This window comes from Carassius gibelio, chromosome A5 (genome assembly GCF_023724105.1).
Source record: "Carassius gibelio isolate Cgi1373 ecotype wild population from Czech Republic chromosome A5, carGib1.2-hapl.c, whole genome shotgun sequence".
Lineage (NCBI taxonomy): Eukaryota > Metazoa > Chordata > Actinopteri > Cypriniformes > Cyprinidae > Carassius > Carassius gibelio.
The window spans coordinates 39,896,911-39,919,193 of record NC_068375.1 but is presented as its reverse complement, the minus strand read 5'-3'; the positions used below and the strand labels follow the sequence as shown (position 1 = coordinate 39,919,193).

The 22,283-nt window shown below is 35.8% G+C and overlaps 1 protein-coding gene across 2 annotated transcripts; it reads left to right on the top strand.

Moving 5' to 3' along the window:
* Positions 1-8,236: 8,236 nt before the first annotated feature.
* On the top strand, positions 8,237-19,941 carry LOC128014949 (sin3 histone deacetylase corepressor complex component SDS3). 2 transcript variants are annotated; one of them, XM_052598738.1, is made up of 12 exons: positions 8,237-8,471; positions 11,197-11,266; positions 11,592-11,647; positions 12,161-12,232; positions 12,356-12,375; positions 12,468-12,624; positions 13,379-13,474; positions 14,397-14,458; positions 15,065-15,086; positions 15,219-15,324; positions 18,811-18,895; positions 19,297-19,941. In XM_052598738.1, the coding sequence occupies exons 1-12, from the start codon at positions 8,360-8,362 to the stop codon at positions 19,393-19,395; spliced, it is 957 nt and encodes a 318-aa protein (XP_052454698.1). In that variant the 5' UTR covers positions 8,237-8,359; the 3' UTR covers positions 19,396-19,941. The 2 variants fall into 2 exon arrangements, with proteins under 2 accessions (XP_052454698.1, XP_052454697.1); XM_052598737.1 differs by having other exon boundaries at positions 8,238-8,471; positions 15,065-15,110.
* Positions 19,942-22,283: the final 2,342 nt, after the last annotated feature.

The following is a 22,283-nucleotide window of genomic DNA, read 5'->3' as shown; positions in this document are numbered from 1 at the left end:
ACATACTTTCCTGCAGGAGCTCATTCTGCATATTTGTAGATGCATTTTGTCTATTGAAAAGTGTTATTCAGTGCTGTAATTTGATGTGACCAGCTGCAGTTTTAAGTGCACTGTGGGCAGGCCTGACTAATAGATAAATAAGAATCGCTGTCGATGATTTTCATTATTGATAATAATCGATTTTATTGATTAGTTGTTTCAGCCCTAATTAACAGAAAACAGAGGCAAATGCTGCAACAGCAACATTAAAACAGGTTCATGTTGAAACCAATAAAGCTGACATACAAGTGGATTTCCTGGAATGAAAACATGGTTCTCGATGCAATTAATTTAGGAATGCCCCAGTTACCAAACATGCAGCAATCAGATAAGAGCATCTATAAAGGATGTGTGTGAGAGTAATAAACCATTAAACCTTGAGTAACACACAACTGTCCCAGAGTTCACCTTAATCGGTCACCAGCCTGATAATAAACTAACTAAACTAAACTAAAAAGTCAATCTGAAACGATGTCTACACATCAGTCCAGAAAAGCTTTATGGTAGGTAGGTACGGACCCTCTTGAGCAGGGGTTCCCAAACTTTTTAGCCTGCGACCCCATGATAAATGCGCTGCTGCCAAAAAAAAACACCTCTCGTCGCGTGAAATGTACAGCAAATCGATTTTATGCCCAGTCTCAAAGCACACGAAGTTATATTTTATTGTTCTGCGTGCAAAATCAGTGTTACAATTCTGCATGAGCTGCTCGATATCCACCTGTTCTCTCTCGGAAAGTAACTGTGCAGCTATGTTGGGTTGAACTCGTTCATTATTCTGCCATCAGGAACCAGTCGAGTAAGTCTGAGCTGCTCACACGCGTGCTCACACGCGTGCTCACACGCGTGCTCACACACACACACACACACACACACAAATCCGCTAGATGTGTCACTTTATGCTTTCCATGGTGACGCGTCATTGCTTGTCACGTGACATACCGCAGCAACAACAGAGCTGAATGTATGATCTGCTTTTGTCATTTTTCCTTTTTTATTCAAAATATTAACAAATTTGTTAGATATGGCATGAAATAGCTGATATTCCGATTGTCAAATATATGCAAGTGGAAGTGTTTTGTTGTTTAAACACCTTTATAACGATCGCGTTAGTTGAGCTGTATGCGCGATGGGCGCCGCCATCTTAGTTTGTGCCGCAGACGCAGTTCAGAGAATCAGATCTGTTGGATTTACAACACGTGAATTCATCCACTTCTCCCGAAATACATAAAAGTGGCTGGTGAACTGGGAGAATAATGGAGTAAACTTTAAAGTTACTTACACAATGTGTATCTGATATGAATAAAATGTGTCTAATTATAATGAAAAAGATTATTATTGCCTCTTCCTTTGACATCAGTGTGTATTTTACAAACTCTAAATGTATTGTTTTTTCTAGTACTTATATGTCTGAAACCTAAAATAAACATTATGTGGTTGAAAACACTGAAAAGTTGTGATGACAGCTCTGAGCGCACTTGTCTCTGGCTCTGCGCCAGCCAACTCGCGAGAGCACATTTGAATTTCACATCATGCACTGACCGGTGTGGTCATACACTCCAGGGACTAGACTGATCACACCGGTGTGATCGTACGTGCGATGCGAAAGAGTTAAATTAATTGAAACAAAAATATATAAAGCCTATATCGAAATCATCTCGCGACCCCTGCGCCGGGGTCCCGCGACCCACCGTGGGGTCGCGACCCCTACTTTGGGAACCACTGCTCTTGAGGAGCCCTGGATTTAAAGAGCCAGTAAGATGAAAATTCTAAGCTTCCTATCACTGTTTATAAGTCCTGTACATTAGGTTTAAATCCATCCCAGGTTAAAAAATTTGTTAAAATATCATTTTAAAATTACCTCAATTCTCAGAGATCCCCAAACGGTTCGCGCGAAGCTGTTCAAAAGATTCAGTTTCCTTAAACCCCACCTTTCGGTAGTATACTGTGTTCTGATTGGTCAACTAACATAGTCAGGTTTGATTGGTTGTTCCGCACACACCTCCACGGTAAACTATGCGTTAGCATTTGTTTGGGGTGAATTATGTCTTATTCCTCTCATCGCGAAGCAAACAGTAAAATAAAAAACTTGAACAGTCTCGCTGCTTTTTCTTCTGTGTGGGTGTATTCAAGCCGCGTGCTTCAGTTTGAATCGGAATAGCGCGTTCAACGCGGGGCGTGGTCACGAAGGGAGACATGAAAAACAGATATCGCGTTGTTTTCATATGGATTACTTTATCACAGAATATCTGTTTTCGGCAGCACTTGTTTAGTTTTAAAGTAGACATGTCAAGCTTTCTATAGATATCTCTCTCATGTCTCTTCGTTGAGTATTCACGGAGTTACACTTCATTTTAATGACGTGTTTGTACATGAAGATCAGCACAAACAAAGGCTGCAGACAGCGCACATACTGATAAGACACTCAGGAGAAAACAAACACATAACTTAATAATCATACTTCGCGTTGTGATTCAGAGATGCTCGTTGTTCTAAATAAACCATCTTTTATGGCCAAACGCTTTGAAAATCCCGCTGTACTCACCGAGATTAGAAAAGCAGTCATCAGTGAAGTGTTGTGAACACAACAAAAGGGATTTGTTGTACTGCTCTGGTATTGTGGTGAAAATTAATTTTAGCCATTGGTTCTTCTGATCTTCATTCTTTGGCAGTGAAAATAAAACAAACGGTCTCCTCGACATGATGCTCTCACACCAAACGGAGCATCTGTCTGGGGGTGGGGGGGGGCAGGTCATACTTTTGAGTGTGTAGTGCTCTCTTTTCTAGCACTTTAAATACAGTTGCTCCTTTACGCTTAAGAAAGGTTAAGGAAGGTTAAGGAAAACAGTTTGACACCATGGTATAATGAGCATACTCGCACCCTAAAGAGAGCAGCCCGAAAAATTGACACAATTGACCACAACATTCTTTTGCATAGACTTGAACACTTTGTTGGCATCAGTGGAAGTGCATTAGCATGGTTTAAATCGTACTTATATGATCGCCATCAGTTCGTAGCAGTGAATGAAGATGTATCATATCGATCACAAGTGCAGTATGGAGTACCTCAAGGCTCAGTTCTAGGGCCGCTACTCTTCACACTTTATATGTTACCCTTGGGAGATATCATCAGGAAACATGGTGTTAGCTTTCACTGTTATGCTGATGATACGCAGCTCTATATTTCCTCGCAGCCCGGTGAAACACACCAATTTGAAAAACTAATGGAATGCATAGTCGATATAAAAAATATTATCAGTGAAAAAAAAAATCACCTTAATTAACACATTAAGTTAAATAATTAAAAATAAACAAGTATTTTTGGCATGAACACCAATACCCGATGCTTTAAAAAAAAAAGTTATGTTTCACATATGGAGAGATGCATTATATAGGCTCAAGATTTGTGTTTTCTGTAGAATAACAATTATCCAAACTTAAAAAAAAATAATAATAATAAATTAATAAAATCAGCATATTATGACTTCCATTAAGCACTGAAATGGACCTGTTTCACCACTATCTGAAAAGCAGAAGTGCTTATGATTATCAGTAGGCCTACTACCTCATTACATGCAAGTTTCTCAATGGAAAGTCTTGACTAATTTCTGTGAATCAATTCTTTAAAACAGTTAAAGGATTCAACATCTCTTTTTCTTAATTAAGCTGTATTAATGGCAAGTATTGTAATTTTATCGGTCAGTTTATTACATTTATGTATAGAGGTATACCAATATATTTGAAGACAATTATTGTAGGAATGTTGTTAAATGGGTCATGTGATGTTTTTATAAAGATCATCATTTTGTGTACTTGGTGTAACAATATGTTGATTTATGTTCAAATATGTATGCTTTAATGTTAAATTTTTTTTTCAAATACTGTACTTTATTCCTCTATGCCCGCCTCTCTCAAAAGCATCGTATTCTACAAAGTCCCTCCTTCTGACTAGCACAGTCTGATCTGATTGGCCAACTGACCCAGTGCATTGTGATTGGCTGAACACCCCAAGCACCTGTTGGAAATGTAACACCACTTTCCATAATCGCGAGCTTCATCTTTCAAAATAAAATGTAAAGAGAGTTAATAATGTCCTTAATTTTACCATCAGTTCAAGCCCGAAAGGGGAACAGAGTCACGTGACTAAACACATACGAGCTGAGCTTCATCACTGTGAGTACACAAGCCACTGACAATTAAGACCGCTGAATCCACTGTGTGACACTGTCTCTCTCGTTTCTCTCACGCACACGAGTTGTGCAAAAAACTCTGCATTTGAACAGTTAATAGCAAATACTTAAACTAATAACAACATACTTACAGCAGCTGATTCAGAAGCGCCAAATTGTTGTAGCAAAGTCTGAATTACCTCCTCTCCTAGGTACACGAAACGTTCATCCATAAAATTTGTTGCTGCTCTGTTGTAAGTAATCTTAAAGATTCCTAAATGCATCTACTTTCGGGAAGGCCAAATAAAGTGCTTTTGCTTGCACCTAGATACTCACAGCATCTCCCTGACACGGCTGCTTCAACACTAACTGCGGTCACTGAAACATGCCTTCTTTCTTTGCTTGAACATTTGGGCGGCATTATGCAAATTTTCCACACTCTGATGTAGACATGTGGGGGCCTGTTTGAATAAGCCATTTAAGGTCTGGCAGAGTCTAAACTGTAATAAAGATTATCTCTTTGACTTTGAGACTTTAGTCTTTGCAACTTTACGGATCTTCTTCATGCACCAAGAGCTTGCAACACTCCAAAGAAAAAAGGTAAAATTGAAATCACATCAGATGACTCCTTTAACTAGATCATTTGAAAGACCGTGCTCGGTTCAATGAGTTCACTCACCGAGTTGACTCAAGAACCACTCTGAGCGATTCAGTCAGATTCGTTAACGAATAGCCCAGTTCTGTCGAACTGATTCGACTCACAGGAATTATTCATTCGGACAATGCTAAGAATCAAATTGACAGTTCATCAGAGTTTAAAAAATTCATCATGACAAGACAAATCATTAAGAGAAGAATGCATAGAAATCTTCAATAATTAGCCTGTAACAGTCTATATGAAAAGACATACTGGATTCACATCTAAGATTTTATAATTCAATCGCACCAGCTACCATCATTACTATCATCATCACTTATTTATTTACAACAAATGAAGCCAAAACGACTATACTGGCTGACGCACAACGCCAAATAACGGTAGAAACATGTACCTCATCCTCATGATGATGCGTTTCTATCCTGCGCTCCTCATGACCACATAAACTTCATGGTGATCTCCATCCGACAGAACGCTGTATGTGTGTGACAGAGACGCGCTGCTTAAAATAGCTACACAAGGAGCGGGGGCTGAAGACGAGGAAGAGCCAAGGACACCCATAAACAGCCCAACATGACATCAGCCCGAACATCTCTGCATGTCAAACTATGTGCACTTTCGTTTTAACGACTGAAGTGAGTCTTCACACATCGACTTGCATTATAAACGAATAATGCTTCTCACGCGCTCCTTTTTTAAATGAGTCGGTATGAAATGAAGTTAAACGAAAATGAACGTATTGAGGATTTGCGATCCAGAGGAAGTGAAAGTTTGGGTGGTAGAGGACTGAAAACAGTTTAGCAAACTGACTAGCTTTGCAAAGCGCCAGCAGGTGTTAAGTTTATATAAATCAACTCCGTCCTGACATCCGGATCCCTGCGTCGTATTTTATTCTGTATGACTTTGAAATGAATGTTTATATGTATATACGTATATGTGTCACGCGGAACCTTTGACAGCTGTATCCACAAAACTCATGGAAAAGCAGTAAATGATACTGACCTCTTTTCTGTAGGGTGACTGGTAAGCTCAATGCGAAATTCACTGTCCTAAAAACATTTTTTTTTTCCAGCCGGGAATGGATTGTTTTAAGCGCTTCGATGTCCCATGATCGCCTGTCTGTCTGTCTATCTTCCAGACTTCCTGGATGAACAGCCAGTCAGCCGCGTGCGCATATAGTGAAGTTCTCATAGACATAGGCCTATATTCACTCACGGAAATAAGTGCATGACATCTCAACACAGGAGTCTATGCAAAGCAATTTTTTCTTCACTCACCATTTTTGTCTTAATGAATTTTTAAGGGTGTTTTTTTAAGGGTGTTTTTTTAAGGGTGTTTAAATATTGTATTTGCCAGAAATTTACTATTTACCGTTAAAAATCATTAAATAAAATTTGCACCTTTAAAAAACTGTGTGTGTATTATATATATATATATATATATATATATATATATATATATATATATATATATATATATATATATATATATATATATGTCATAAAAATTTACGTATGTCAATATACGTCACACAAACTAAAATTCTGCATATAGGCTACTGAATTTAATCTATGAGTGTAAACAAACACTGTATATCACTTAACCAGTTGTAATCAAGTATGTTCTACATTATGAAGTCTAAAGCACTCCAAGGGAAAATCAATCGAGTGCAGAGCTAATCTATGGAGAGGCGAATAGTGACACCAGATACGATAAAGACGCTTTAAATTCACGCCGCAGCATATTACAAATATTAAAATACACCTGTAAGACAAACCAGTTGAGCTTACAAAACCACAATAAATATGAAACCCAAGGGAAAAACGGCCTTACCAAGCCAGCGAAGCTTTATCTTTAATCCAGGTCCAACTCCATAGAAGTCGGGTTAAAAGCAAATGTCTTCAGGCGAATGAGCAGTACAAATCCACCTTATTTCTCCTGTAGCCCTTGTAAGGTGGAATGTTGAGGGAAATAAACTTCCGAAGTCATTGTAATTGGCGTCTTGGTGCTCCTACACCTGAAAATGCATCAACCTGTTTTATTTTCAACAGACGTCATGTCTATCTCTCCCGTCAGTGTGATGATAAAACGTCCATACAGTTCGTGTTATGACATCCAGCATAAAGACTGTACTAAACCCCGCGCCACTGACAAAGACCCGACGAGCGTCTCTCGCTTTTAGAACCCCATCGTACCTGCTACAAGGTAACAGCGCTGACAAACGAGCTCGAGAGTCAACCCGCTTTTAAACTCAACGCCGCCCTCTGCCGGTTGAGTGAGGAACAAGTCATACAGACACAATAGAGATGACACATTTGCAGATTCCTGAAAAAGCGTATGATAGGATTATAAACTAGTGTGATGATAATTAGATCGAGGATTAAACGTAGATTACCTCCAATGGCCAGTTAATATAATATATTTCAATATTTCTGTGTACCATGTGTCTGACCAAGCAATGGTTTTGCTGAATCTTAATGTATTATTAAACACCTGTTATTCCAATCTGTGAATCTAATAGCTAACTAATCATCTAACAAATATATTTTATGATGATGTTATTATTATTATTATTAGTTGTAGTACAATTAGATGTTATTATTAGCTATTATTATTATTTTTTATGTCATTGTTGTTCTTCCCATTTTGTTGCACAGTGTGTTTCTTATTGTAATTTGTATCAAGTTTCTAATTTAGTTATTTACTATTATTTGTTCTCTAATGTCTTTTATTATTGATGTTGTTATTTTTTTAGCAGTGGCAGCAGTAGTTTGCCTGTTTTCTGCAACACAATCGAGAGATGCTGTTAGAAATCAGTTTTAAATATATTTCTTATACACATTTTTTACATTTTATAAATTAGTCAGTATCAATTATTTCACTTAATACATGCTCGTTCATGAGGAAAACATAACTGGCAATAATGATGATAAACAATTACAAAAACGTATGTGAATGCATGACGAATACATGAACTTTGCACAATGAATGGAACACAACCCTTTAAACTAGCTTGTGGGATGGAAATGAAAATCAACAATTCCTTTTACAGAAAAATAATGGCACTAAATTATAGATGAGCATGTTTTTTTTTCATATCTTTTCATAATGACATTAATACGCTTACCTGACCGAGATAATAGTGCATAACTGAAGAGCAGAAGTGTTTTGCCAGCAGACAACTTCAGAAAATATTCCTATTCCTTGAATGATAATAGCAACAATACATTTGAAACGCGGAGAGACTACTCTCTCTCTCTCTCTCTCTCTCTCTTACCATTTTCTTCTTTCCCTTATGTCATACTTGCGGACAAGCTGTTCAAACTACATTTCCCAGCATGCATTGCTGGAACATTTCCACCAATCAGATTCCTCGGCCTACCCTCCATTGAAAAAAGAGGCTCGAATCCAGACTGAAAACGTTGTCGTTGATGCAGTGTGATTGTTTACACACAAGCATTTCCTGCAATATTTTCTGTTTTTTTGAATATAATAAATGGCCTCGACTTTACTGTCACCCATGGTGGATTATTATAACGACGAGGAGGAGCTAGACAGTGTGGATGAAGATGAAGATCGCAGTTTCAGAGGAAGAGACTCGGAAGAAGGTGATAACGCACACTAATTTTAGTTAATTTACCTTTTAATCCCATTCACGTATGATTTATGGGTCGAAAGACATGTTTAATTTGTTATTGAGTCAACTGGCTGTAGTTTGGTAATGAAATACTGGCTCTGTGAAGAGTAAGCATGCAGAAAGTGTGTACATGTGTGTCGAGTTGTTTTGTTTATTTTAGAGCTCGCTGGCTTTTTGCAACCACGTATGCGTCATTAAATGTGTATAGTGATATTTGTAGGCCGAAGTGATGGCTGTTTAAGCATTTAACCGTGTTATGGTTATGCATTTTCTCATAGTTGTATGTTTTCTGTGCTATACAGCCTGATGATAATCAGTTAGCCGTTAGCACGCGTCAGGAAGCAACAATAATATGTAGGATGTTTTTGTTGTTGTTGTTTTCATTTTCATGCATACAGCCTCGAAGGCAGGTGCAGCAGAGGACTTACTTGATTTCAAAGTAACATGTTAATTTATGGTGACAAATGTGTGGTTGGAGATGCTTAAAGTTGACCTCCCCTCAGTTAGCTAGCCTCTAATGGTGTCATAAAACACATTAGAAATAAGAATTTAACGTTACATGCCATGATTTGTTTTCACTATCCACTCATATATATATTTCAATAGTTTAAATACGAGAAAATCTGGAATAATAAACAATTTGTTGGTTTTTACCAACTGTTTCAATATGTATCAAGTTCATCATGCAATTTTGAGAGAAGTACAGCATTCCCAAATATGATCCCTCACAAATATGATCGCAGATTACTTTAAATTTCATTTTTGAACTGTACTGTATATATCGTGCATGCTGTTATCATGGTTTCATATTAAATGTGCTTGTAGGGAACTTTTGTAAAAAAAATATTTTTTTACATATTTATTAAACCTGTCATTATGTCCTGACAGTAGAATATGAGACAGATAATCTGTGAAAAAATCAAGCCCCTCTGGCTTCTCCCAGTGGTGCTATTGCCATTTGCAGAAACTCCATCGCTCCCGGTAAAAAATAACCAATCAGAGCTGCGGTCCGTAACTTTGTTTGTGTTCAAAATGTAGAAAAATTGATATAATAAGCGAGTACACCATGAATCCATATTCCAAACCGTGTTTTTGGCTTGTCCTGATAACTAGGGTTCACCTATAATAAGTGTTTATATTCGGACTATTTTAGATTGCTTCGGGGATACCGCGGCGGAGTAACCCAGTACCTTTGTGATTCTTCATAGACATAAACAGAGAGAAGTAGTTCCGGCTACGATGTTCTTCCGCAAGACGCAAGCAGTTCTGTTTATTAACCGCTAGGGCGTCAAAAGTTCCCTACCGCAGCTTTAATTTAGAAACTACAAATCTCTCTTTTTGTGAATAATTTTTGTCCTTTTCAAACTTAATTGGTCAAATGGACAATTAAAATGAAGTAGTGAAATCAAAAAGTTTAAAGTGGTAAAATTTAAATTGCCCCCCTTCATACAGATATAGAAATGTTAAAGGAAATTTCACTGTTAAAAAACTTAATGTCAATATGTTAACTATCCTTAAACAATTTTGCAGAAATGTTTTTGATTCAAGCTCTTTGTAGGAAAATGTTATATTATCACTCAAAAGTTTGGGGTCAGTAAGATTTTCAAAAGAAGTATTTTATGCTCACCAAGTCTGCATTTATTTGATCAGAAATTCAGGAAAAAATACATTAAAATAATATGATGGCAAAGCTGAATTTTCATCATCATTACTCCAGTCTTTGTCACATGATTCTTCAGAAGTCACTCTAATATGCTTAATTTTGGTGTAGCCTACTAGAAACATTTATTATTATTATCAGTGTTCTGCTTCTTAATAGTTTAGTAAAAAGTGTGATGCACCTTTTTAGGGATTCTTTGAGTTCACAAGTACAAAGTAAAGTTTTTAATTAATTGATAAATGCATCTACATGAATGCAAGTGTCTTCATTAGGAGCTGATGATAGTTGTCTTTGCATTAGTGCTGAAATGTGGGCTTTGTTTATTGGTCATTTTAATTATCTTGCATCTATGATTAATATTGGTACTTCAGAATTATGTTGCTGCTATTCATAATGTGTATATATAATCCTACATTGCTCTGTTCATATTGTACATACAATCCCTACATTGCTTTCATATTTATATTCTGTATATACTCTGCTCAATATTATATATAACAACTCCACTGTACATTCTGTATATCATAGCTTTACTTACTCTGCACTTTTATGTATATAAAACACTATATTCTTGCACTTCTGGTTAGATGCTAACTGGATTTCATTAGCTCTGTACTTGTGCTCTGCACAATGACAATAAAGTTGAATCTAATCTAGTCTAATTTAGTTTTAGAACCAACTTGTGACAGTTCCCAGATAGCAGATAATATAATATAATATAATATAATATAATATAATATAATATAATATAATATAATATAATATAATATAATAATTCCTTTGGTAAGAAAAAGTCTGCAAACAACATGTAATATCTGGTTCAATTACCATAGAAAATGACATTGAGATACCATGTCTGCCCGCTAGATGGTGCTGTATATGTGCAGTTATCACTTCAATAAACTCTGGCCAGGTGGTTGGCATCAGTAGTTTGGTTGGGTCAAGTCCTGGTTTTGTGCAAGATAGTCAAGTTCTACCATAATTGTCATATCCTGTAGTGTATAATGTGTTGCTATATTGTTTGTTATTATTATAGACACGGAAGATGCCAGTGAAACAGATCTGGCCAAACATGATGAGGGTGATTATGTTGAAATCAAAGAACAGTAAGTACTTAATGACTAGCATTGATTCATGACGAGATACACAAATTGAGTATTCTTATTAAAATGAAATAAACTGCATTACAGTACTGGCTATGTCACACAAGTATATACAACTCACTGCCATTTTTTCTAAACTTAAAAAAAAACTGTTATTGTTTTTAATGAAGCACATATCTATTTAATATAAAGTTTTCAATCTATACTTTCTTTATTTCTTTCTTTCCTGTGAAAATCATGTGTATGACACATTTCTGCTATTATTTGCATACTATGAAATAAAACAGGATCATTTCTTTGAGATATTTAGTTTTCGTCTTGATTTCAGGATGTATCAGGACAAACTGGCATCCCTGAAAAGACAGCTCCAACAACTGCAAGAAGGTGACTGGAAGAACATTCATTCACTATTGAAATATATATATATAAAATAAATACTCAAGTAATTTTGTAGTCAAGCACTTTAATAATGAATGTCTAAATAAGTAAGGGTGCTGAAATTAAACTTACCTTTACTTACAAATGTACAAATATACAGTACAAATGTGGCTGTACATCATCAATTTCATAATAAGTAAAATAAAAACCTACACTTTTCTTTGGGGAAGAAAAGATACCTTAAAAATATAATAGAATTTGATTGTTGTTGTTATTGTTGTTGTTGTTTGAGAATAATGTCCTGGCTTTATGAATAGTGGTCTAAAAAGATGTTGTAGCCTAATAGTTGGCTGGGAAACAAAAGGCTGTTTAAATAATGTAATCTACCACCATTGTGCTCTTGATCAAGACAGATTATTCCAATGGGATTGTAACTTGTAGCAAGTGAACAATACATCTCTGTGGATTAAAAATGTAAAGTAAAAATTAGTATATTAGATCACCTATGCATTTCCACAGGCACGCTGCAGGAGTACCAGAAGAGAATGAAGAAGCTTGATCAGCAGTATAAAGAGAGACTGCGTAATGCTGGTACAGATGATTTATAGTAAAGCTCAATGTCACGGTTAATATTTTAATTATTAATGCTTCTCTCTTATTTGTGCTTGCTCTGATTTTTTCTGTTCTTCTCCTCCAATCTCTTTATCTTTTCAGACCTCTTTCTACAACTTGAGGTAAGCTGCAAATGATATATTTTATGCATCTGGATTTATGACTGCAGAAAGAAACAGCTATGACAGGTTAATTTTTGTTAAATGTCTTGTAGACAGAGCAGGTGGAGAGGAACTACATAAAAGAGAAGAAAGCAGCGGTGAACGAATTTGACGATAAGAAAGTGGAACTGAAGGAAAACCTTATTGCAGAGCTGGAAGAGAAGAAGAAGATGATCGAGAACGAGAAATTAACAATGGAGCTGACAGGAGGTAAGAAAGTGAAAAAGAGAGATCAGATAGAAAAATGAACCTGAGATAGTTTTTGTGCAAGCCTTTGTTAGTATTGCTGTTGCCGCGAAAAAGACTCTGTTCCTATAGCTGAACATTTAGCTATTCTCTTTTATGTAAAAAGAAAAAAAAAATCTTGAAGCAATTGTTCCCCCCAAAAATGAAATTCTGTCATCCTTTACTCTCTCATGCCATTCCACACCTGAATGAGTTTTTTTATTTTTCTGCAGAACACAATAAGAGAATATTTTTTCCAAGCAGTGAAAAAAGACTGAGGGACTATTAAGCATCAAAAAGACACAAAAGCTCCATGAAAGTGATAAAATGCTCCTGAGTTCATGAGAGAAGTAGCAATGTCCAATTCATAAATGCACCATTCTTTTGAGTTATTCTAATTTACAAAAGCAAACTGAATGATTTGTTAACAGATCCGATTGAACTGGTTCACAAGTTCAAAACACAGACTTTCTGATCCAGTCAGTGTGGTTAACTCACTGGAGAGGACAATCAGCAGTGAAAAAATACTTCCATTTTGATCACACAAAGCCATTGTGTGACTTCAGAAGAATTTAATTATACTTTTATTGAGTTGTTTTCATCATTTTTTAAAGTTGAAAGCCTCAGATGCCATTCATTACAATTCTCAAAGTTTGAGTTATTTATTTATTGATTTATTTTGTGCAAGATATTCCTTTAAACCCATAAACCTAGTTGGCTGTCTGTTCATTTATTTTAGATTCCATGGAGGTGAAACCTATTATGACCCGGAAGCTCCGGAGACGACCCAATGATCCTGTGCCCATTCCAGACAAACGGAGAAAGCCGGCACCTGATATCCTTCACATAACCGTAGAGACCGAGCACATGAAACACTGAAGCCACCAATAAATCACTTAAACGGGTCATCTTCTATCGTCTAGAAGATGACCCTTCTTCGTTATTTTATTTAATTCCCTGAAGTCCATTTCTAATGTTAGTCTTATTCTCTGGCAGTGCAGTTTTACAGGAAGATTTACCACCTCTCTCTTACCTTTAGTATTAAAGTGCCCCTATTATTCCATTTCGATGTAGCTGTATGTGAATGTAAACAATCTGCAAAGTTGTAAAGCCGAAAGTACATGGGAAATAAGTTTTTGTCTCCCAAAAAGAAAGAATTGACCCTGAACAGCTTAAGTGAGTCATCAGTATTCAAATCCCACTTCCTTAACAGCTACATGTCACGGGGAAACACATTTGCATAATGCCTGCTTGTGTTCTACAACTTGACCCCGGCCTCAAACACAGTAGCTTTTTCGTGTGGTTATTGGTTAACACTATGTCACAAAGATGCTCTGTCCTGCACTGTGAAAGTAAATTAATTTGATTTTCACTTCCCGAAATATGAGGCTACAAAGAATATGTGCTGTATGCAGTAGACCAATCTCAACAGACTGGGCCATCTGACCAATCAGAGCAGAGTAGAATCACAGAAAGGACGGGTTTAGAAAGACTGAATCTTATTACTGCTTCAAACGAGTCATTTGAGAATTGTTGGAGAGTGAGGTGATATTAAATGCATATTTTGAGAAAACAAAAGTGTTTCTGACCTTGCATGCATGTAAACCTATTGTAGGAGACTCCCAAAACAATATTAGAAACCTTTAAAATGGCATAATATGGGCACTTTAAAAAGCCTGTTACTGCTCCTGTACCTTTAAGACTTCATAATGTAAATTACCTCTATTTTCATAATCAGGTATCTTAACTATCCTCACCCCAGTTAAACTATTTACTCACTGATGAACAGATCCTGGAGGATCTAAGAACATTAAACAAGGTAAGGTTACGGCTCAGTTAAATTGCAATTGGCTTCATTTTTATGAATCCCCATAAAAGTCTAGCTAAGTACAAATTTCTCTGCCTCACAGATACCACATCAGAGTATGATTTTGCCTAATTTTCAATATGTCCCATTCTACAGCAATATCATTGTTAATCAAATTATAATACACTTGCATAATTAGTTGCAGGGTGTGAGATGAGAAAAAGTGTGATAGAAAAAGTTTCATCAAAATTTCCATTTCATCAAAAGCTGATGAACATGACTTGCATCTTGACTTTGAAGTTTATATATATATATATATATATATATATATATATATATAACCTTTCCTTAAAGCTCTCTAGTAGGTAATAAAAAAGTAAGATCCCCTGAAAATGTCATTATGTCAGTGATGCATGAGAAAATTCAGATGCTTCAAAACAAAAAATAAGATATAGAGAATATCTATTTCACTCTGACATACCACTGGATTTGCTGCCGATTAGTGTTTGACCAAGATATGAAGTTGTTTGTCCATGTCTGTCGTTTTTTTTATTTTTTATTTTATTTTACTGAATAAAATCAAAACAATCTTCTTTTTATGCTTCATTTCCTTTATAGCTTAAATCTCCGAAAAGACCAGGTATGGACGTTTTGTCTTTTAGAGGTGATTCCCCATATATTTTTACAGAAATTTCCTCTCAGTTTATTTTAGCCACAACGGCTTTAAAATAAATTGGAAATGAATTGAAAATGATTGTGTGATGTTTTCCAGCGTCCCCGTCTTCTCCAGAGCACCTCCCATCCACTCCAGTGGACACCCCATCCCAGCGTTATGAGGCACGGATAGAGGAGGGGAAACTCTACTATGATAAGAGATGGTAAGGTACTCTGTGTTCTACTGGGCTTTTCAAACATTATTAACCCCAGGTGAATGTAACTCTGAGTTATCATGCTTCACACAGTTCAGACTTCATTACACTATTCTGGTTTTAAGATTTCACACAATATATTTCTTAACTCTGACGTAACATGCTGTTTTGCATATTTATAAGGTTAGTGACTAAATAATATTGATTTAAGCAGATGATAACCAAGGGTAAAACATAGTGTGAAAAGCCCTGATGAAACATTGTTGAAATTAATGGTGTACTTACTGCTTGTACCAGTTGACCCTATGATTCTTGCAAGACCCTAAAGCCTCCAAAAAATCTCTGGTATCATTCTCTGGTATTTATACTGTCCACAAGATGGAGCATTTGGTCTTCGGACTTTAAATTATAACATATTATAGTTTACATAAAGGACAAAGTCACTTCACAGAGCTGGACTGAACTGATGCTATCTATCTATCTATCTATCTATCTATCTATCTATCTATCTATCTATCTATCTATCTATCTATCTATCTATCTATCTATCTATCTATCTATCTATCTATCTGTCTGTCTATCTGTCTATCTATCTATCGATAATATTGTAGATGATGATTGCAGCATTAAAGTAACATGGCATGTAGAAGAGGTTATTTAAGGAATATTTGAAGCTTGTTGCTTTCAGATTTTTTTATTGTATTTGGGCTTTAATAAGGCACTATCTTTAAAATCTTTAAAATCTCAGTTACTACTGCTGTTATTTCATTAGTTATGTACTTAAGGTTGTGTATGTGATGTATTTGCAAGGGGTAGTTTCCTTGAGGCAACATCTGTGCCAGGATTCAGGTCATGCATTGCTGACATGGTATTTACCGTCGTCTGTGTTGTGATATTTAATAATGCAAACATCATGGGCATGGGGATCCACATATTCTGGCATGCAATACTCTGTACAGACTATATAAATCTTTATTTCATTGTTTGTGTGATCAAAGTGCACAGGAAGCTTGTGGTTTAGGATGGGGTCTGAAGATTACTTTGCCTTGTGCATTTGTGACATTAAACATCATGAATGCCTCTGGATTTTTATGAGTGTCAGGATGCATTTATCCAGTCGTGCCCTTTAGACAGTGGGCTGCCATAGCTTTCAGCAATGCAATCCAACCGGAATATTTCTGTGCAGACGAGGAGAGCGTAAGTGGAGGAGGAAATGTGGTCTAGGGTGATACCGCAGGCATTAAATGTATAATGTTGCATGTATATTAAATGCAGTTTTATTCTGCTTTTTTAATGATGAGTGGAGAGGTTTAGTTATGCTGCAATCTGAATTTTTCCAGAGGATGTTTATGTGAGAAGGTTGAAGCCACAGGCTGCTTTTGCTCTCTCTTTGCACTGCGTTTTAAGAGATGACAAGCTCTCCCTCTCTAATTAGTGGCATTTGCTAAGGCAACCGTCACTGTTACTATTGCTTTTATGCCACAGCAAAATAAATCAAACTTTACTTGACTTGTAAAAGTGAGCTTGCAGTCTGTATTCAATGTTATGTAACAAAAATATTACAATTTATTAAGTTTAAGTTGTCCTCCTCAGCGGGTTGCATGCCAGAAACAAACATACAGTATGAAAGGTCTGATTCACAAACAAGCGACTCTTGATAAGCAGTTCTTTTAGGGCTCCACAATTAATTGAGTTTCTAATCGCAATTACAATTATGGATGGCACAATAACATAATTGTTCAAAGTGGCGATTAATCGTTCAAATTAGTAAAGTACACTTATGTTATTCTGTGTGCTTTATTCTCTTTTCTACGTATTTTAGTTTTAGTATAACAGCTTTCATCTTATTAATAATGTAATTAATAATCGCAATTACAATTTCAAGGGACTGATCAACAATTATGATTTCTGTCATAATGGTGCAGCCCTAAGTTCTTTCCTCATTTCTGAATCTACTGTATGCCATTGCTGCATATTTTTCATAGTAAATGATGGTAAAAGAAATTGTTTTACCTGAATTGTGAATGTAGTTTCAGTTCTGTATTGAGGTATTCTAGTGTAGTGTAATGAGGTTAAATGGAGAAATAATGCTAAAAAAAAACTATTTCCATTGATATCACGGGCTGCAGCATAGAAGCACACACAAACTCATAAAAAAAAGAAGATATGTCCCTTTTTCAGGATGCTGCATTGTAAAGGTAATTTTGTGTAATCCAAATAAGCTGTACTACGTGTCTTTATTACAAAAGATTTAAAAAAAAAAAATGTATTCACACTTCACACCCAGGGTTCCTGATCACCTGCATGAACATGCCATAGTCCTGCTGCAGGGAGGCATGAGGACTGCAAATGTGGCCGGAGCAATAAGCTGCACTGTCTGTAATGTAAGAGGCCTAAGACACTGCTACAGGGAGACAGGAAGGACAGCTGATCGTCCTTGCATTGGCAAACCATGTGTCTGCCCAGAACTGTCTGTGAACTGCCTTTGTGGAATAGTGGGGGAACCTCTCTGGTGGCTACACTGATTCATTTGTTCACTGCAATTTTTGATACACAGGGACTCATTATTAAATTTTTGTTTGTTAAATGCCTGTTTAAAATGTTAAAAATTTGTTGACATTTTTTTGTTAATAGTTGTTTCCATGTACAACATTTCTGATACATCTCTGAATACTTCAGCTCAGTGCTCAGTCTCCTCATCTAGAACCAGAGAATCCTATAATATCAATGCAGGCAAAAGAAAGCTGACATATAGGCCAGAAGAGCTTTTTTGACATAAAAATTAAAAATCAAAAACCAAAACATGTGTGTGAAATGGTTATTTTTAGTAAATCAAAAATATGCAGCGTGATCAGTGTAACCTGGTTTCCAAAAAAACTGATTTTGGTGAATAGGTTAAAAAAGGCGAGTTGCTAGTCTAAATCAGTCTGAAACACTGCCCTATATAATTTACATAATTTGTAAGGAAAGAATTGCATTTTCGTTTTATGTAGGCAAAATAGACATTATAACTAAAACATAGACACATTCAGAATTGAACTAAATATTCAAATAAATAGTATTTCAAAAAATATGACTTGTGTGGGCATATATGTACTAGAACTTTATTGTTGGTTGAAGGTGGTATAATTTACCAAATGATAACCGTAAAATTTAACTTGGTTACAGGATATCTATGTTATTCTCTTGTTTGGAAAAATAAGTGAACTTCTACATTTAGGAGCTGGTATTGATACCTTGAGCAGAAATAATTGTATTTTAGGCATGTATAATTGCATATCAGTTGTTTATATTCTTTCATGAGGGTGAGAAAATTATTGCAGAATTATAATTATTGGTAAATCCTTTAACCTAAATATTGCATTTTTAGTGGCGATGTGTGAGGAGATAAGCTCACATACAGTGCCTGACTGAAAACATGCCACTAAAGGGAATTTTCTGTAATGGTCTCTCAGTCTAGAGGATCTTAAATGACTAATGCGGGTATTGTTTCAGGTACCATAAAAGTCACACAATCTATCTGGAGTCCAAGGAGAACACCAAGATCAGCTGTGTCATCAGCTCTGTGGGGACCAATGAGGTTTGTGTCTGATTCTCTCCTCTGATTGGTGCTAAACAAATGACTGTGCTCTTCAAACTAATGACCTGCTCAGAGGGGGAATAAACAGCAGGTTATTGAGATCAGCCCAAGTGCATCAGCTTTGGAAGGGCCAGAAGAGGAAAATTCTCATTTAGTTGCACTCATTTATTGTAATCTGCATCCATATCAAATTGTACGAGGATGTCTTTCCAATAGCTTTTGTCTCATTTGCATCCTTTTAATGCCAGCATCAATAACACACTGCATAGATCTGGGCTTTTACTTGCTGAGCCAGTGGCTTTGGAGTACAAATCACTGTTTGGGATTCATTTGGATGCTGGAAGAAGTCGGTACAGGATAAACACTGAAGTGCTTTGTCTTGGATTTCGATTCTCTTGCAGATCTGGGTGAGAAAGACAAGCGACAGTACAAAGATGAGGATCTATTTAGGGCAGCTGCAACGAGGGGCCTTCATCATTAGACGCCGGTCAGCTGCATAGACGTCACTCTTCCTCATCTTCTTCTCTTTCCTGTGTGTGTGTGTGTGTGTGTTTTTAAACAAACATTTTAAAACTCTTCCTGTTTTACGAACACATCTACTACACATTGAAGCATGATATTTCTTCCTGTCTCTCATCTTATTTTGCTATCACTCTCTCACATATGATATAGATATTGCCAAAGTATATCATGAAATGTCTAACGTTTATCTTTATTTTTGCATTTTCTTTCTGTATGAACTTTGCATTGTACATGTAATGCAGTCACAACGTCTGAGGTAATGTTTAACCTTTTACTGTTTTATTTCAAAGAGCTCTCCACGATGAAGCGAGTAGACAACAATACATTTTGGCGCTATATTGTATTACCAGTAAGGCATTTTCAACTGTTATTTTGTTGTTGTTTTTTTTTTTTTTTTGTATATGTAATGCCATAATCTGTTCTCTCCATGCACTTGAAAGTGTAGAGTTTCTAATTACTTTGCGAGTTTTAATTTTGTATTAAGTCGAATTTTAAATAAATTTGGCTCATACAGTACAAAACAACATTTATTTCTTCAGAATAGTTTTCTTCTTCTTCCCTTTAACAATACTGTAAGTTGACTCGTTTTTAATGCCCTTATACATGCATGTATAATGAGAAGCATTCATTTGCATTCGTATTTATGTTCCTGGCAGAAGATTTCTTTTTTTTATATAACAACTAAATTTCAGCAGGTTGCTAAGATGTTCATAGTGCCTAAATATACCAACTTCTCAAGATTTTTATTATTTTGGGAATGCATACTGTTAAATTTTTATTGTAACATTGATTAAAGAAATAGTTCACCCAAAAATGCAAATTCCAGAATTAAGATACTTTTAATAATATTATAATATTGCTTTCTGAAGTGAACAGTTTATCTCATCTGAAATATATTTGCACAGATCAAGCACCATTTAGCAAAAACAATCCAAACAGTTCGAAACGGATACATTTTAATGAGAAGACAACAGGGGATGGAAGCTCCACTGAGGAAGCTTTATTATGGATTGTGGACTAGTATTTTAGCTGGAAGTGAGTGTTTAAAGTTAAAACTCTTTTAAATGGGGGTTGTTTCTTACAAATTTTTATTTTTGGGTGAACTGTTCCTTCATTTCATGGGAGGCCATTTCTCATTTGCATATACAGTAATTGAAATTGTTTAAACATTGTTGAATGCCCAACTGTTGCTTCAAATGGCCAATTTTTCATGAAAATTGATGCCTTAAGGTCACTTACTATCATTGGCAGTGTAAATAGAAAATGTTTGTTCGCTTTCATACAGATGATCTTAGCAGAAGATTTATTACCAAGGCAAGTTACAGGAAGATGTTACAATTACAACAGGTTTACTGCAATTACTTCTGATGTCCTGTCATTTTCCTGGCATATTGTTTTGTTGTTGTTGTTTTTTACATTTCCTCTATAAAAGACAGCCGATTCTCCGGTACAAAACTCAATTCCTTCCCATTTTGGATACTGAAAGACTAAATCTCTTGTTCATCTTTTCAGCCGTTAAGTCCATTTTAAAGTATTTTTTTATTTTTCAGCAAATAGTCCTTGTTGTCAACTCATTTCACGTTTTCAGAGTTGTATAAAGCATCTTGCATTATTACCTCTCTTTCCTGTCAGAAACCCTTGACATCTTGTTGCTCGTGGTAAAACTTTACTTGTTTAACAGCACTTGAGTAAATTATCACCTTTGTTGTTATAACATGCAAATTGGCAGCAACATGGTGTATGTAGTAGTTCTGATAGATCTAATTTATTACATACTATGAACTGAAATCCCATTCATTTTCTCCATGGGATTTTTCCATGATTTTTAACCTCTTTAAAGACAGACCTACTGTGAGCTACAATATTATTAATCAATGGTATCGGCTTTTGTTGACGCCATCTGCATTATTTACTTATTTAACAGCGACATTTCTGGTAAAAAGCTACATTACCTATGATTCTGCAAAGTAATCTCCACCAATCAGAGAACTGAAGCAAACTGCACAACTGCTCACTCCCACTGCAAGAGTCCGTCTCCATATGCCTTGAAACTACTGAAATCTTAAATACTACTTAAATGCTTATTGGGACTATAGTTATTTCCCTCATTTTCCCCAATTTTTGCTTTTTGCTTCAAATCAAAGTTATGATTCATGTTGTAGCTGGTTGGCTTGTTCATGGCTTAAAAGTCTTCAGCAAAGAATTTTTTTTTTTTTTTTTTTAAATCTTCCTATGGGAAAAAATGAAAGAAAAAAACTTTTAAAATCAAGGCTGCTAAAAAAAAAATGTCCAATCTGTTGTGCTCTATTTAATATATGTGACCCTGAACCACAAAACCAGTCTTGAGTGTCAATTTTTTGCTAAATAAATAAGCTTTCCTTTGATGTATGGTTTATTAGGATCGGAATCGAAAATCGAAATACTGGGAAAATCGACCTTTGAAGTTGTCCAAATGAATTCTTAGCCATGCATATTACTAATCAAAAATTAAGTTTTGATATATTTACGATTGGAAATTTACAAAATAACTTCATGGAACAGGATCTTTAATTAATATCCTAATGATTTTTGGTTATTGCTAAAAATATACCCCAATGACTTACGACTGATTTTGTGGTTCAGGGTCACATATGTTACATTTAAGAATGAGTCATGTAAATGCAGACGCAAGCACTTGGGCAATGCTCAGTCCGGTTAAAAATACTTGACTTGCAGTGGCAAACCTCATTTTAAAGGCCTCTGACATTTAACACGATATGTTATTATTCAGGCAAGTCTTTCTGCTCTTTTAAAACACTTGTCTTTTCCACGCTGTGACAGTCTAACAGCAAAAGTAGCACATTTCATGTGAAATGTGAAACTGCAC

What these genes read in the sequence shown, in the direction of transcription:
- LOC128014949 (XM_052598737.1), top strand. Translation starts at nt 8,360, where the DNA reads ATGGCCTCGACTTTACTGTCACCCATGGTGGATTATTATAACGACGAG. An exon ending in GCTCCAACAACTGCAAGAAG is followed by an intron (nt 11,648 to 12,160) that starts GTGACTGGAAGA and finishes GCATTTCCACAG; the next exon opens with GCACGCTGCAGGAGTACCAG. An exon ending in CTCTACTATGATAAGAGATG is followed by an intron (nt 15,325 to 18,810) that starts GTAAGGTACTCT and finishes GTATTGTTTCAG; the next exon opens with GTACCATAAAAGTCACACAA.